This window comes from Neophocaena asiaeorientalis, unplaced genomic scaffold (assembly GCF_003031525.2).
Source record: "Neophocaena asiaeorientalis asiaeorientalis breed wild unplaced genomic scaffold, Neophocaena_asiaeorientalis_V1.1 scaffold126, whole genome shotgun sequence".
Lineage (NCBI taxonomy): Eukaryota > Metazoa > Chordata > Mammalia > Artiodactyla > Phocoenidae > Neophocaena > Neophocaena asiaeorientalis.
Window position 1 is genome coordinate 575,508 of NW_020174565.1, and position 16,306 is coordinate 591,813.

Genomic DNA, 16,306 nt, shown 5'->3' on the forward strand with positions numbered 1-16,306 from the left:
AATTACTTTCCCCTAGAATTTTAACGGCATGTGGCTCCACAATCTTCTAGGTATCAGCACTGCTGAGAAGGTTCATATGATTCTGATACATAATCACTGGTAATTTTTCCTACAGAACCTTTTTGATACCTTCCCTTTTTAATTTGCATTCTAAAGTTTCAAAATAATATGCTTTAAAGCTCTATATTTTATTCATGTGTACATGTGGACCCCTTTAATCTGAAGACTCATGTCTTTGCTTCTGGAAAATATTCTTATATTATTTCTTTGGTCATTTTACTCCACCCCAACCCCGTTTTTTTCCTGCTATATTTTTTCAGAACTCTGATTAGCAAGTATATTTGTTATCTACTGATGTGTAACAAATCACAGCAAAACTAGTGGCTAATAAAACCACAGTCATTTATTATGCTCAAAGCACCTGTGATAGGAAATTCTGCTAGCACAGCAAAGATCCCTGATCACTGCTCCATGATGTCTGGGCGTCAGCTGGCAGATCCACTTCCAAGAGGACTCAGTCACACAGCCAGCAAGATGACGCTGGCAAGTCAGTTCTTTTCCACAGGGTTGCTTGAGTGTCCTCATGACATGGCAGCTGGCTTCCCCAAGAGCAAGTGATCCAACAGACCAAAGCAGAAGCAGCAATGTCTTTTATGACCTAGCTTCAAAAATCACACACTGTCACTCTGCAGTGTGGTTGTCCACACAAGTCAGCCCTTATTCGTTGTGGCAGGAGACCATACAAAGAGGCAAGGATCCTTGGGGACCACCTTGGAGGTGGTTACCCCTGTGAGGCATTGATACTTCTTAATTTCTCCTGCTTTGGTTCTAGTTTAAGAGTTATCTTCTTAAGTTTATCTTCCAGCCACTCTATTGAAAGTTTTGTTTTACTTATCACATTTTCTTTTATGATAACTTTCTTATTCTGATTGTTCTTTATGGTGTTTTCATTTCACAGATGCATTCTCTTTCCTTCACTCTCTGTGGATAGTGATTATGAGTTTTTATTACTGTTCATTTCATTTTTAAAAAAAATGTTCTCTGTTCCCTCCACTGTCTATATTTTCTATAATCCCTTTTGTTGGATTGGCTTTGTCTCCTTTTGTGGGAACCCTTCGCCGCCCATTCACAGTTGAGAGCAAGGCACTAAAAAGCTGAGGGGAACCTCCACATACGTATGTGAGGTTGTGGCACAGCACTCTTGGCTGCACACACACCGCACACGCATGTGCACGAGCAAATCCCTAAGCCAAACTGAAACAGAAACAGAAGCCCCAACCCTCCTCGCCAGCGCTCTGTGTGCCATAGCTCAGAAAACGGCAACACCCTCCTTCAAAACAAAAACCCTGCATCCTGGTTGACCATTCTCCATTGCTCACAACGTACGTCGGCTTCAACAGCAAATAATCTGACTTCTAAACCCAATGTAGCCCAAACCCAGCCACTGCTCACCTCCCTCCAACACCACCGCAGCCCAAGTCAGCGGCAGAAGCTCCCGCTCAGTCTACTCTCCGCACCGTCATCTTCTCCAAAGACCATTAGATCACGCCATTCCTCTACTCAGAAGTCTCCAGCACCTTCTCACCTTCCGCGGGACAACCCAAGTCCTCCCCCAGGTTCTTTTTTTTTTTTTTTTTGCGGTACGCGGGCCTCTCACTGTTGTGGTGGAGCACAGGGTCCGGACGCGCAGGCTCAGCAGCCATGGCTCATGGGCCTAGCCACTCCGCGGCACATGGGACCTTCCCAGACCGGGACACGAGCCCGTGTCCCCTGCATCGGCAGGCGGGACTCTCAACCACTGCGCCACCAGGGAAGCCCCTCCCCCAGGTTCTTCATTACCTGCGTCTATCCCGCCTATGATTTCCTGCCTCACGTCTTTCTTCACTTGTCGCTCCAGCAACACTGACCACTTTGCACAAACACACCATGCACTCTCCTGCCCTGCCTGGAACACACATCCCCGAACGTCAGCATGGGCTGCTCCTTTGTTCAGGGCCGCTCCCACCTCACCTCCTCCGAGAGCCTTCCGTAAAGACTCTGAAGGAAAGAGCACATCTCCCTGCCCCTACCGCTCTCTCTGCCCCGACTCTTAGCTCCGGGCACCACCTGACATACCACATGATTATTTACTGCCCTCCTTCCCTCACAAGAACAAGAGGCCTCACCTGGCTTGTCCCCTGCTGTCTCCCCTTTGTTGAATGAATGAAAGCGGGCTTCATGGAGGTGATAAAGTGAGGAACTGGCCTCTTCCTCTGGAGACTTCCCAACATTAGACCAGGCATCGTCTCCCTGGGGCTAAGCTACTTCTCTAGTGAAGAGGCCACTCACGCCCTGCCTCAGTTGAAGGGGTTGGGGGGATTCACACCGAACGACTGGCTTCAAACAGTCAGACAAAGAGAAGGACAGAGGGCGCTTGGGGTCCGCAGGCAACCCGACTCAAGGCCTCTGCTCTGAGGTGCCAGAGTTCGGCTGCATCAGCACCGGCAGGACCCGCGCTGGTTTCTCCAAGGAGAAACTTTTCATTTTCTACAAGATACAACAGAGTAATCACCTGGCAGCACAAGCCAACTTAAGAAACTAGGGATCTGACTGTTCTGCAATCAAACTTTTAAACAATCCCTTCGTTTAGCCCAGTGCTTCAGTTGGTCTTTCAAGGGCTGAGATGTGCAGGGGGGCTTTGTCCAGCAGACTGACTCAATCCTTGTCACCATCCCCCTTGACGGCTAAAATTTTTAATTTACTATCAGGTTAAAAAAAGTTAATTTTCATAATATAGGTGATTGCATTAAAAAGCACATATGCCCTATGTACATCATTATACGAACAGGAAACAGACCTTAAAAGGGTGATTTACACACAGAGAACTATAAGTTACATTAAATATCCAGTACTTCCGGGGGAAAAATAGAGGCAAAAAAGCTAAGAGTGAGAAAATAAAATTAAAAAAAAAAAAAAAAGGTAGAATCAGCCACAAAGGACGTGGGAAAACACACTAACTGTAACAATCTTAGGAAGAGAATTTGACTATTTTCTAATATTTCAAAAACAAACAAAAAAAATCCCAGAGGCATCTAACATAAGCTAGGTCACTTTCTGTCTACTGATAAATAAAGAAATACATTTTTAGTCAGATTTAGTAAAAAGAAGGACTGATCAGGATAAAATGAGGTCATCAATGTCAAAACCAAAAGTATCCAAATTACGATGTATTCTAAACATGAACAAAATGCACTTTAGAAATACTATATAGCGGGCTTTCCTGGTGGCGCAGTGGTTGAGAGTCCGCCTGCCGATGCAGGGGACACAGGTTCGTGCAAAAAAAAAAAAAAAAAAAAGAAATACTATATAGCCATCAGTGACAAAATTCAGCAAGGACCCTAGTATTTGGGAAGTGGGGTTGGGGACAGACCAAGGAAGAAATCCAAGATGACACCTTAAGTACAAAAGCAGGTGATGACAGAAGTAGAAAAACATAGAAGTACAGAAAATATCTCCAAAGGGTTTAAGTAAGTCTGAAAGAAACTGTACACACGGAATACTGCTATTAAAATATTTACAGAGAAAAAAGTAACTGATAATATGAATAATTATATATATATTTCGGTTTAATAGGTAAGACATTAGATGATTTAAAATGATAGGAACACATAAACTGATAAAAGGATTAACAAAATGTGGTATACACAATTAACAGGCTCAATCCAAAATGGAATTTTACCCAAATATAAAACCAAGGATTAACCTTAAACTACACACTTTTAATCACACAGTATCTAAGAGTTTACTACGTTCTAGTATACCTAGTTACCATTTTGAAAAATATTCTCACCTGTTCAATGACATAAAAGGCAAATTCCAGCCGCTGTTTTTGGAGCATTGGAACCAGATGCAAGAAAAAAATTGGAAGATGTTCATGGCGATTACGGAAAGGAATGAGAACTGCCACCTTTAAAACAAAAGAGTGACATATGTAAATAAATACAACAGCAAGCCCTAGAGGTAAAAGATAAAAACTGACCCTTGAGATTCTCTTAACTCATGAATTTTCTCACCAGAGATCCAACAATGGGCAAACAGACAAGGCCCTTGCCTTTGTGCCATTTAAGCTCTTGTGAACCTGGAGAGGTATAAATGGGCTCTGAAGGCCGTTCTAGGGACTGTGGTCCTTATCCTATGGAAACCATGAAAGTCGTGGAAAGATTTTAAAAGAGTGATAAAATCAGCTTTGGTGATGGCAAACACTACTATGAAGAGCAGTGTAAAGCAGATTGGAGAAAACCAAAAGTGGGCTCAGGGAGCTGGTTAGAGATTAATGCAAAGTCAAGACAAGAGGTAATGGTAGCTTGAACAGAGGCCGGGTAGAGGACAAGAAGAGAAGCGCATGAATTTTTGAAACACTGAAGAGGTAAACGAACAGGATTTGTTCCTGGAATGGATATAAGGAGTGAGGGAGAGGGATGTGTCCAGACTGATTTCTAGGTTTTAAAGTAGATCATAAATAATAAGTTTATGGGTTTTAAATTGAATTTAAAAGAGATTCCACCTGAATATCTAGTATCGAACATGGCTCACCTGGTCTAGAGATATTTTTGAAAAATGTAACAGATATATCATGGAATATAAATGAAGTTTGATAATTATATTAATATAATATTTTTCATCTAATCAAAATGCACAATTAAATTTTTCATACACTGCATGTTTATTTCAGTGGTAGGATAATACTCAGTTTAAAAATGATAATAAAATTATGTTAAAATGTTAAGCTCAACAAAAAAGATAAGGTAAACAAGCACGAGCATCAGAGAAATTCATCCTTTAAATAAACCAAAGAAATGTGTATCTTATGTAATCAAAAAAAAAAAAAAAACACGTTTACGGGAATTAAAATGGTTTCTCAGTAGACCAATCCTTCTTCTAATAAGAAAAAAAACGATCAAGACTCTCAAAATCAAGACTAAAAATCACTGTTTACAAAGTGTGCTACTATAATATGGGAATAAATGAATAATGATCAATCATCACTTACTCAAGTCCTCTTTCCTGGATCCAAACTTCATCATACAAGTCAAGTGACCCTACAATTCAGATTTTGCCCTTGAAAAAGCTAAAATGTTTTCTAACCATTGCTTTTCTTAGCAATTTCTGAGCTAAGTTAGCCTTATTATAATTGTGAATTTTCTAAAAACTGAAATTAAAACAAATAAGTTTTTTACAGATTATAAATTCTAAAATCAGAAGACCTAAATAGGCATTTCTCTAAAGAAGACATACAGATGGCCACCAGGCACATAAAAAGATGCTCAACATCACTAATTATTAGAGAAATGCAAATCAAAACTACAGTGAGGTATCACCTCACACCAGTCAGAAGAGCCATGATCAAGAAGTTTACAAATAACAGATGCTTGAGAGGGTGTGGAGAAAAGGGACTCCTCCTACACTGTTGGTGGGAATGGAAATTGGTGCAGCCACTACGGAAAACAGTATGGAGGTTCCTTAAAACACTAAAAATGAGCTCCCACACGATCCTGCAATCCCATTCCTGGGTATGTAGCTGGAAAAGATGAAAACTCTAATTCAAAAAGATACATGCACCCCAATGTTCATAGCAGCACTATTTACAATAACCAAGACATGGAAGCAACCTAAGTGTCCGTCAACAGATGAATGGATAAAGAAGATGTGGCATATATACACAATTGAAGATTAGCCATAGAAAAGAATGAAATATTTGCCATTTGCAGCAACATGGATGGACCTAGAGATTATCATACTAAGTGAAGTAAATCATACAGACAAAAACAGATATTATATGATATTACTTATATGTGGAATCTAAAAAATGATATAAATGAATCTATATACAAAATAGAAACAGGCTCACAGATGTAGAAAAGAAACTTATGGTTACCAAAGGGGAAAGGGGAAGAGAGGGATAAATTAGGAGTATGGGATTAACAGATTCACACTACTATATATAAAATAGACAAGAAACAAGGATTTACTGTATAGCGCAGGGCACCATATTCAGCATCTTTTAATAACCTACAATGGAAAAGAATCTGAAAAGGAATATATATATATATTCACTTTGCTGTACACCTGAATGAATCACTTTGCTGTATACCTGAAACTAACATAATGCTGTAAATCAACTATAGTCCAATTAAAAAATGCCAAAAGAATTATAAATTCCAAAATCATTAGATTTTCAAAGAACATAAGAATCAAAATATGTCTAATAACAATGTCTATGTGTCATTCTATATTTTGGATTTTTAAATACAGCCTAATAAACTGGTTAAACAGAAAATTATGTAACAACATTAAACATGGGACTTATTAAAATTTCAACTATACCAAATAAATTTTACTGATGAATGAATAAATGTAAATAATTGACAATGCATAGCTTTAGGATCTGATCCTACCTGTAAAATCAGGACATGACATTAGATGTAGTCAATAGAAAATAGTAACATTTACCTGTGTATTTTACATTACCAGGATCATACATGAGAGAAAATTTTAAATTATTAAAATAGTTTTATTTTAAAAGAGAACAATACATGGTTTCATAAAATTGAAGACATCTAAACTAAAAACTCCACCACTAATTTTCCCTTAATGATGATGAGATAGTGGACAAGAGAAAGAGACAATGGCTGTTCTGAGGCTGATATTTTCATGTCTACACTGATTCACATTTGGTAAGTGGTAGGAACCAAAGGGGCTCTGGTGCCTCTGCCAGCCCCACGCTGGGTCCCATTCTTCTTTGGTTTGCTCCATAAGGTGGCTCTTGGCTTATGAGCCTGAGGACCACGACGCTACAGAACAATACGGAACCCACATCTAAGAGTCCCTCCTGGGCTTCCCTGGTGGCGCAGTGGTTGGGGGTCCGCCTGCCGATGCAGGGGACACGGGTTCGAGCCCTGGTCTGGGAAGATCCCACATGCCGCGGAGCGGCTGGGCCCGTGAGCCATGGCCGCTGAGCCTGCGCGTCTGGAGCCTGTGCTCCGCAATGGGAGAGGCCACAACAGTGACAGGCCCACGTACTGCAAAAAAAAAAAAAAGAGTCCCTCCTGTACCCCACACAATGGCCACGGTTGGTGGTGAGCACTCCCTTATGACTGAGGAGACTTGCTGACAGGCCTCAGTATCCATTGTTGGCATCTCCACAGAATTCCCAAATCTATGCAACTCCCAAAGCAGTTCAGGAACCCCTAAGTTTACTCTTAGGATAGGAAACTGCTATGAAAGTGAAAGGAGAAAAAGGAGTTAGATGGCAAGTACAAATCCCTACCACTGACCTTATCTGAAATATATCAGTGTGATAACTTCTAGCAAAATTAGGGTCGAGCTTGCTCTTCTTGGTTTTGAATTTGGCCACAAGTTGGCTGCCTATGATGTAAATGGGCTATAAAAGCAGTTAAGACGCATTATAGATATTTAAGGAAAGACGCTATTAAAAAGCTGCAGAGTCCATGTTAAAGACAGCCCATATTAAATACAATGAGGCTGAGTAATCAGTTGAACATCTAAGAATAAACAAAGGTTGTCATGGCCCCTAATACAGTAATTTCTTCAATAAAACATTTAAAATATTGAGTTGATTTTTCCTTAATATTATATGGAAACCGAGAGTATTATAAGAGAAAGAAAATGACCAGTGTCACGGCAAGTTCAAAGAAGCTAAACTGTCGTTTTTACAACAAATGCATGTCCACATATTAATGAGACAGTTATCAAAGGTTTTGAATATGCCTAAAGTATTTATTAAAACAAAGCTAAATAGCATCTAAAAATTCATTTGGCACGTCCCTTCCTTTGGCTGTGGAATGTCACTGTCAACAGTTTACAATTTATTGTCTAGGAAGAGAAGATCTCGGTAATCTGTGGTAATTTATCTCAAGGTTATTAAACTTAATAGCCTTTGTTTCAGGACATTCTTTCTTACAGGTGTCCTAATCTGCTGTTGGAGCCACTCTCCTGTTGAAGCATCTCCACTGGAGATAGAACTAAACATCTGGTCATCACCTTCGGAAAAACAAGAGTCATCTTCATGAATCTCTCCTCACCACCTCTTGTTCAAGCAGAATTATCCACACGCACTTTGCTCCCACTTTAAAACCACTAATCTTACTGAATTTATGCACCTATTTTTCATCCTTGCTCATTTTCTCCTACACTCACCACGAAGCGATTAGCAAGAAAAATGTTGACTACATAAATTTTCCCCACCAAGATTTTGTCCTAGTTTCAAACTTCAAGCACACTACCGCTACGATGTCCCTAAATGACATGGCTTCTGACTTGCCTACCTTTCAGGGTGCACTAGCTGTCTGCCACTGACTAAGACAGAACAGAGTAGAAGCTGCCAAGCCTTCATTCTCCTGCAGTGTTTCAGGTCCCTCCTCCCCTCCCCCTCACTTCCAGTGCCTACAGGAGCTTCTTAAACAGGAGGCACGCGATAAAAATTGCAGGTTCGCGTCCCTTTCCACCAACAGAATCAGAATGTCTGAGGACTGAGTTCAAGAATCTTCTTTTTTACCAAACACCCCAGGTAGCTCTGAAACACGTGGCTAAGACCCATCTTTGAGGAACCTTGGACGAGAAACACAACTCCAGGCCTCCAAGCAGATAACCCCATCAAGCAGTTGCCTGATTCTTTAAAGCCTTAGGTTTTAGACCAAAGTGGTTCAGGCCTCCACCTGAACCCTGAATGGAACACGGGCAACATCACAGGTAAACACTTCACTTTAATGACCTGAAAAGCATCACCTTGCTCCTCTGCCAACCTCCCTTTTAGAAATAATCTTGCCTCTACAAGGCACCCGACCTGTGCTCAATCTTCCACTGCGACCTGCGATGTTCAAAATACCTAGGAATTGGTGAAATTTAGAAGATTAATTCCACTTAATTGGTCTTTGATGAACTTAGTTGGTATTTCTTTTAAAAGGAAAAGATCCTCAAATATTAAGAATCAAGTTGATGGCAGATGTTTCACATAAATCTAGTTACTTCTTGTTTCCTTCTCTCTCAACTCAGTTCCAAGATTAGAATGGAGCATTATTAGAATGTAAACAGGTAGCAGGGGTGAGGTGGGGGGGGGGAATTATTTGATTAATTTAGATAGGTCACCTCTGAACGATCTCCAAATTCCCTCTCATACCTTGAGCTGTGTAGCTGTGTAGCTCAGAACTAGAGACTATATTCTGAGAAGGGTTTATGCATAACTGAAATAAGAGCAACAGTACCATAGAGTTCCTAAATAAAATAAGCCAATTTTTAGATCCTGAATTAGCTGGCTCCTGAAACTTCACTTTCAATACTGTTACCTACTGATTCTCTGGAGTTTACAGTCTACTAGAATCTGTAAGTAGAAACTACTTATGTGTGATATACCTCTCCTCTAGAAAATGCGACGAAAACAAATGCTAAAATTTAAAATCCAACATCTGATGTAGACCACTGAAGAAAGGACAAGAAGACTTAATTTTCCTGATCCCAACGTATCCTACTGCTATACCACACAGTGCACACGTGAGAGGTATACATCACATGTATTAATATACGTCTGAGAACCGATCTCCATTCTACCCCACAGCCTTTGTGATTGAGTATGCTTTTTCTTCTGTTAGCATGCAACGTACATACTCATCATCCAAGTAAGAAAAAGAATTTATTTTGCCCAGGACATTTTTTAAAGTAACATTATGTAAATTGGGCCATATTTTATATACAAATGTGAGGAAACTCAATCATGAAATAGGAAAAAATTCATTTATTATCCGAATCTGATCTGGGAAATAGTATAAAACAACTGTAATATAGAATGTGTTGCCAAAATCTGTACTGGAATCCATTTCAGCAGCTTTACAACTTGTTTGAGGGAAAAAAACCCAAACATTTAGTTAATAATTTGTAACAAGACATGTATCTGTCTCATAAACTCAACTCAACGAAACTGGGTTTAGCACTTCCCCTTTATACAAGAGAGGGTAAGCTCTACGTTAGGGATGCAGACGTAAATAATACACATCCCCAACATCCCCAAACACAAAGAGTTCAAGGCCATTTAAGTCAGAGGGCTTTTATCATAAGCTTAACAGCATACAATTTTCCTTCCCAGGAGTGACTTTTTTTGGTACCACAAGACAAAACATTTTAGCAAAACACTGATATTTAAAAGAGGAACTGAAAATTGTTTCCAGATTCAAGCTACAGCACAATCCTTCAGGATGTAATATCTGATTTAACCATATGTAGTTTTCACTTGAATTACATAAATGCTGTTTCCTATTCAAACATAACATTACATGAACATGCGCTTATTAACCAATTTCACAGTACTGAGAACAACTCTAATTTAAACCATGGTTTTCAATTTTTTTTAAGCAGCAGGGGCAGGCCCACTTCCTTATAGTTTTTCAAACAAAACATTAAAAGTAGGATTCTGATATATCAAAAAGATTAAAAGCCTGTGCTCTGTCTTCTGAAACAGAGGCAAAGAAGAGCCCAAAGTTGTTCTTTTTGTGTCCTGCAGTGACCGCCGAGCAGCGTCTTTAGAATGCTGGGACTCAGGAACCCCAATGCTGGGCCCAACTGGAAACCACTGTTTCCGGGCCTTGGTGGGGCTATGCCTGTAGGTGTCAGTAACCACTAGGGACAGTAGCGGGAAGCACAGAAATCACAGCCTCTCTTCCAAACAGAACAGGAAAAAATCATCTGTTTTCCAAGCCAATCTCAAGCAAGGTACTTATCACCAGGATCTCCAAGAGACTGAACACAGGAGCATGTATCTGTATACGCACAGGTGCCATTCAGCTTCACAGGTAACACGATTAACTCACATTTGGACTGTGAATACTTACACATTAAACACAAACATTTTGATGTCTTAAATTTATCAAGACAAAGGGATTTGACTGTATATTCTGAATCAAACACACTTTTCCTCAAACGCATAGTAACAGTCACACTACTTATGAAAAAATGGACCTCACCTTCCACCTGGGTTTACAGTCTTTAGGCCTCCAGTGACCTCCTGGCTCAATATCTAAATCCTTGGAGAAGAGGTGATGAATTTCATCAAAACTGACTTCACTTACATTGACATTGAGGAATCCCCCTAAAAGGTCAAAAATGTGAAGAATTGTTTTAATACGAAGTCAGACAAACAACAATCAGTAGGGTGATGGCATAATGCAGTTGCTGGGACGGTACCTCTTATTCCTGTTATCACCATATAATTGTTACTATCACCTTTCAGTTTTAGTTTGGATGATAAATTATATGGTCATCCTACTATCTTTGGTAAATCAGCCAAAGAAAATCAAAGCACTTAAACTTTTTGCTTTTGGGTAATATGGTGAATATTATAATATTCTTTGGGAAATGTTTGCATGTCATTACAATGTAGCTTATCATTCCAATTTATTCAAGTATTTAAAAACTAGTTTTTAATTTCAACATAATCAACACAGGAGACAATGAACACACAGTACGTAAGAGTTAATTAAGCAGTTAAGTTTGACGGGGAGCTCAATCTTAGCTTCTATGTACTGGGGAAATTATCTAACTTCTCTGTGCCTCAGTTTCCTTATCTGTAAAAAGAGATGGTAATACCTGCCTCCCGCTGTGGTTGTATCCATTAGATGAAACAATGCCGGGCACAAAGGTACACACACATTCAGTAAATTTAGCTACTACTACTGTCATCTACTTTACTGACATTTCTTCAGAGAGAGAATTCACAAACACAATTCAACAAATTTATTTTGAGCACCTACCATGCATCCCCTTGACATGCAAAACTGAAAAACTATAAACTTCTAAGATGCTCCTGGTCTACTAAGCACTCACTCTCCAAATTAACAAATATATGGTATTCCTAGAAATGTTTTTACTAATAGTTTTTCTAACATATACCATGGAAACAGGAATGACTCTTGGATGGAAAACCATTTCCATTACCTCAATCAAAACCAACTAAGGGGGCTTCCCTGGTGGCACAGTGGTTGAGAGTCCGCCTGCCAATGCAGGGGACACGGGTTTGTGCCCCGGTCCGGGAAGATCCCACATGCTGCGGAGCAGCTGGGTCCGTGAGCCATGGCTGCTGAGCCTGCACGTCCAGAGCCTGTGCTCGGCAACGGGAGAGGCCACAACAGTGAGAGGCCCGCGTACCGCAAAAACAAAAACAAAAAAACCAACTAAGAATTAAGAGAACTTAGGACTAACAAAACTAAGTTCTTTCACCTCCTTGTCTCATGAAATACACACCAGCAACTATTGAGGTTTCCCATTTCTAGTCTTCTGAGTTCAGTGGCCATGATTCTACACATATAGTCAGCCCTCCATATCCACAAGGTTGGTTGAAATCTGTGGATGCAGAGCCCACACATGGAGGGCTGACTGAAAGGGATTTGAGCATCCTCAGATTTTGGTACCCTGGGTGTCCCTGAACCAATCCCCCTTGGATACTGAGGAATGACTGTAAAGCACTCAGTTCCTCTTCAAGGGAGCCTCTTTCCTTTCCTCTCTTCCTGCTATTCTATAAGGTTTCACAGCCACTCGTCTTCCCATCCCCACTCTTCATCCTAAGTAGGAAGGAACATCCGTCAGTGGCTTCCACTAAGCACTTGGGCATACTAGAGAGAAGTATTTCAAAACGTAAATGCCTAGGTTCCACAGAGTAAGCGAGGAAAAAATCTGCGATCTGCTAATGTTTGCCTGTTCTCCTGACAATGTTTGCTGTCTTTAATAACGAAATACCCATCCTTTAGTGTGACAAGATATGCAAAGTCGCTAATCTTAGAAAGGTCAGATTTACCTAAAGAGTAACCTAGGAACTTACACAGAAAGGATAGATCAAATATAAGATCCATCGGTCAATGTGAGTACAGACTACCATGACTCAGCTGACAAAACAGACTCTAGCACTGTAATAAGACAAAATTCACACAAAGAAATCTGATGCATTTAATGGTATGCATAATTCCTAAAATGATAGTAATTAGGCTAAATAATAAGCCGCTCATATAAGGAACTGAAGTTGGTATTCCTTATGCACTTTTAAACCAATTTTTTTGCCTTTTTCCAGCTTTATAGCTTCAACAGCTGTAACCAACATTATTGTCAGCAGTTTTCTCCAGTATCATTTGCAGTTTAATTTTCATCTTGAACACACATGTGCCAGCAAATTAAGAGGCAGGCCTTATATCTTTCTCCTCAGTAGACAGGGCCTCTGGTGTCCATCACTTACAATCCCTGATGCCCAAGGCACCCAAAGTTCACCTCCCTCTCCATCGGCCCCCCCCATTCACATTCCTCAGAGACCCTTAGCAGCTTTTCTATGTGCTTTATTGCTCTTTGATCTGAAATCTTAATATCTTACTGGCTGAAGGCCAAAGATGACCCAGCGGCATGAGGCCGTCATGCCACGAGTAATAGCAACATCACTATTGGGGGTGGGTATGAAGGGATGGGGGACAGGCTCCAGGACAGCCAGCGCCACCGCTGGAAACAGCAAGTGTGTGATCAGAAAGAGAGGGAAAGAAAAATAAACACTAATTAGTGGAGGTGGGGTGGGGGGGCAGCAGGGTGTGATGAGAAAAACAACTTTTGTTTCTCTGAAAAAACAACCACTTATTTCTGAGTTGCTGCCTGTGCGTTTCACAGTGGGATACCCCTGCTCACACCCAGGGTCTGGATATTTAGATAAGAACGTGAGTTTAGGGACTTCCCTGGTGGCACAGTGGTTGGGAGTCTGCCTGCCAATGCAGGGGACACAGGTTCGAGCCCTGGTCTGGGAAGATCCCACATGCTGCGGAGCAACTAAGCCTGTGCGCCACAAGTACTGAGCCTGCGCTCTAGAGCCTGTGAGCCATAACTACTGAGCCTGCGCTCTAGAGCCCGCAAGCCACAGCTACTGAAGCCTGCGCACCTAGAGCCTGTGCTCCGCAGCAGGAGAGGCTGCCGCAGTGAGAGGCTCAGGCACCTCAGTGAGGAGCAGCCCCTGCTCACCACAACTAGAGAAAGCCCGCGCACAGCAACAAAGACCCAACGCAGCCAAAAATAAATAAATAAATAAATTTATTTATTAAAAAAGAAAGAACTTGAGTTTAGGATTCCCACCATTTAAGTGCCTGCTCTGCTTCTCCCAGGGAACCTTTTAAAATAAACACTCAGAGTTAAGCCCGCAAAAAGTTAGTGACCTCTACCCCGGCAACCTTGTAAGTCCTAGGTGCTTGCTGTCCTGCTCTCCATCTCCTGCTGGCTGGTGACCTGGGATGGAGGACAGCACTCCCCCGCCTCACTGTGCCCTGGCCCCCTCTGGGATCCGTGAGTAAATCCTGAGACTCTACTTCCTTTGTGTGGGTGTACTGAACCTGCACCTTGCATCAGAATGACCCCCTGGGCTCCACTTCCCCAAAGTGGGAGCTCGGATGCCCAGGGAGCTACCTGCCAACCAGTAAGGGTGGCTGGTGCCCCTCACACGGCAGGTCATAATCCGCATGTTCTTAATTCAGTACAGCAGCTCCAGCTGCTGAATACAGTTGAAGAGGAGGACGGGATCGTGGGCACAGTCTGTACGCCCATCCAGTGCCTTGGAGCTGCGGGTGGCTCTCTTCCCCCTCCAGACCGCTCAGTCTCCCTGGGAGGATCCACTGCTGGCCGGCAGTCAGTGCCGCTGCGCTGCCCTGTTGTGTGTTGTGCCACCAGGCTCTGCTGAGAATCCCCACCCTAAACTGTCGGTGCTGTAAAAGGTCAGACTCGCTGCAGAGACGAGCCAGCAGGCCCCAGTCTGAAGCAGCTCTGTCTCCCATTATCCTCCAAAGGAGACCCCACTTGGGGTCAGGTGTGGAGGTGACTGGCGACCATCACATATGCAAGTCTGGGCACTGGGCCAAGGCGAGCTCACCTGGACGGTCAGGCTCTGCCTCTTTCCCCCACGCAGGGACAGGGCTGGGGGACAGGCTATGATGTACTGGGAGCCAAGGAGAGCTCCCCAGGGCCCTGGAGCCGGAGGGGCAGGCCGGCTGCTGGGCCCACTGTGTCGTGTCAGGACCGGGTGCTGAGCCTGGGGAGCCGGCCTAACCCCTGAGGAGGCAGCGCTATCAGGGCCATCGTGGCACCCGGGAGGCAAAACGTTGCAAGGCAAGCGCATCACATGCTGCTAAAAGTGGGGCCCCAAGCGCTTGGTACCGGCTCCTCCCACGTCCCCAGAGGATGTTAAAAAACTACTAGAAGCCTGTGAGACCCCCATGGCTTGGGCGTTATGGAGCACAGTGGCATATCTACATGCCAAGTCGTGAAGGCTACTATGTTCTCGGGGCCTGGAGCTTGCCCCAATACATCTGCTAATGTTGCACAGGTGGAGGTGGAGGTGGACCCTGACCCTCAGCAGTTGACTGGGACCCCCTAGAATGGGAGGTGGCAGCAGAGGAGTTAGGGAAGAGGCGACCTCTGTCCCAGGCATTCCCTGTTACAATCCATCATACCAAAACATCCAACGATGGCCAGTGTGAATGAGGAACAGAGACACCTAACTATACCATGACAGAAATGCAAGACTTTTTAGAAAAATTCGTTCAAAAGAAGAGGGAGAAGGGCACTGATTGGCTCTTAGGGGTCTTTGGAGCTGGTTCCGAGCTTTGTTTACAGAGAAAGAGACCCCTCCAAGCCTCCGAGCCCACAGAGACAGAAGGAAGAAGCTCGGCCTCCCTCACAAGATGAGCAACAAGCTTTCCATACTGGCAGCTGCAGAGATCAGGGTCCCTGATGACTTAATCTCGGGACAGCTGAATGCAAATTAGAAGCCTTTGTTCAGGTGCTGCCGGCTCTTCAGGAGACTGTGGTCCCATCCCAAAGGATGATGCTGTCACCTCTCAGAATGTTCCTGCCCCAGCAGCAGAACCCAGGATCCCACACCCTGATCTGTGAGAGTGACAGCCACCAAGGCCCCTGTCCTAGGGACCCTGCAGTTCCCCGAGCTTGTCCCTCCTCTTGGGGACAATCACCTGTTCACTTCTCTAATTATCCACTGGGATGCTCTCATTGACACTGAAGCCCAAATTACGTTGCTTCCCCGAACCCCTCCAAACATAAATGAAGGGCACCCTGTAAATTACAAGGCACAGCAAGTAGGATAGAAGAAGTCACTACTGGAACAACCTTTCTTAAAAATCTTTTAGTGGTGGCCCCTTAACCCTACCTTTTCCTGACATGGGTATGGATGCCCGGACCACATACATGGAGGAACAGGACCCACACCTGGTCCCAAGGAGTATAATCCCCATCA

At 42.8% G+C, this 16,306-nt stretch overlaps 1 protein-coding gene across 1 annotated transcript in view; it reads right to left on the reverse strand.

The window, feature by feature from the left end:
• Window positions 1-16,306, reverse strand: part of B4GALT6 (beta-1,4-galactosyltransferase 6) — a 64,021-nt gene that overhangs the window by 10,315 nt on the left and 37,400 nt on the right. The window contains exons 4-5 of the mRNA XM_024757964.1: window positions 11,010-11,134; window positions 3,830-3,946 (exon numbers count right to left, since the gene is read on the reverse strand). Of these exons, the coding sequence (XP_024613732.1) occupies window positions 3,830-3,946; window positions 11,010-11,134 (242 nt within the window). The remainder of the gene's footprint in view (window positions 1-3,829; window positions 3,947-11,009; window positions 11,135-16,306) is intronic.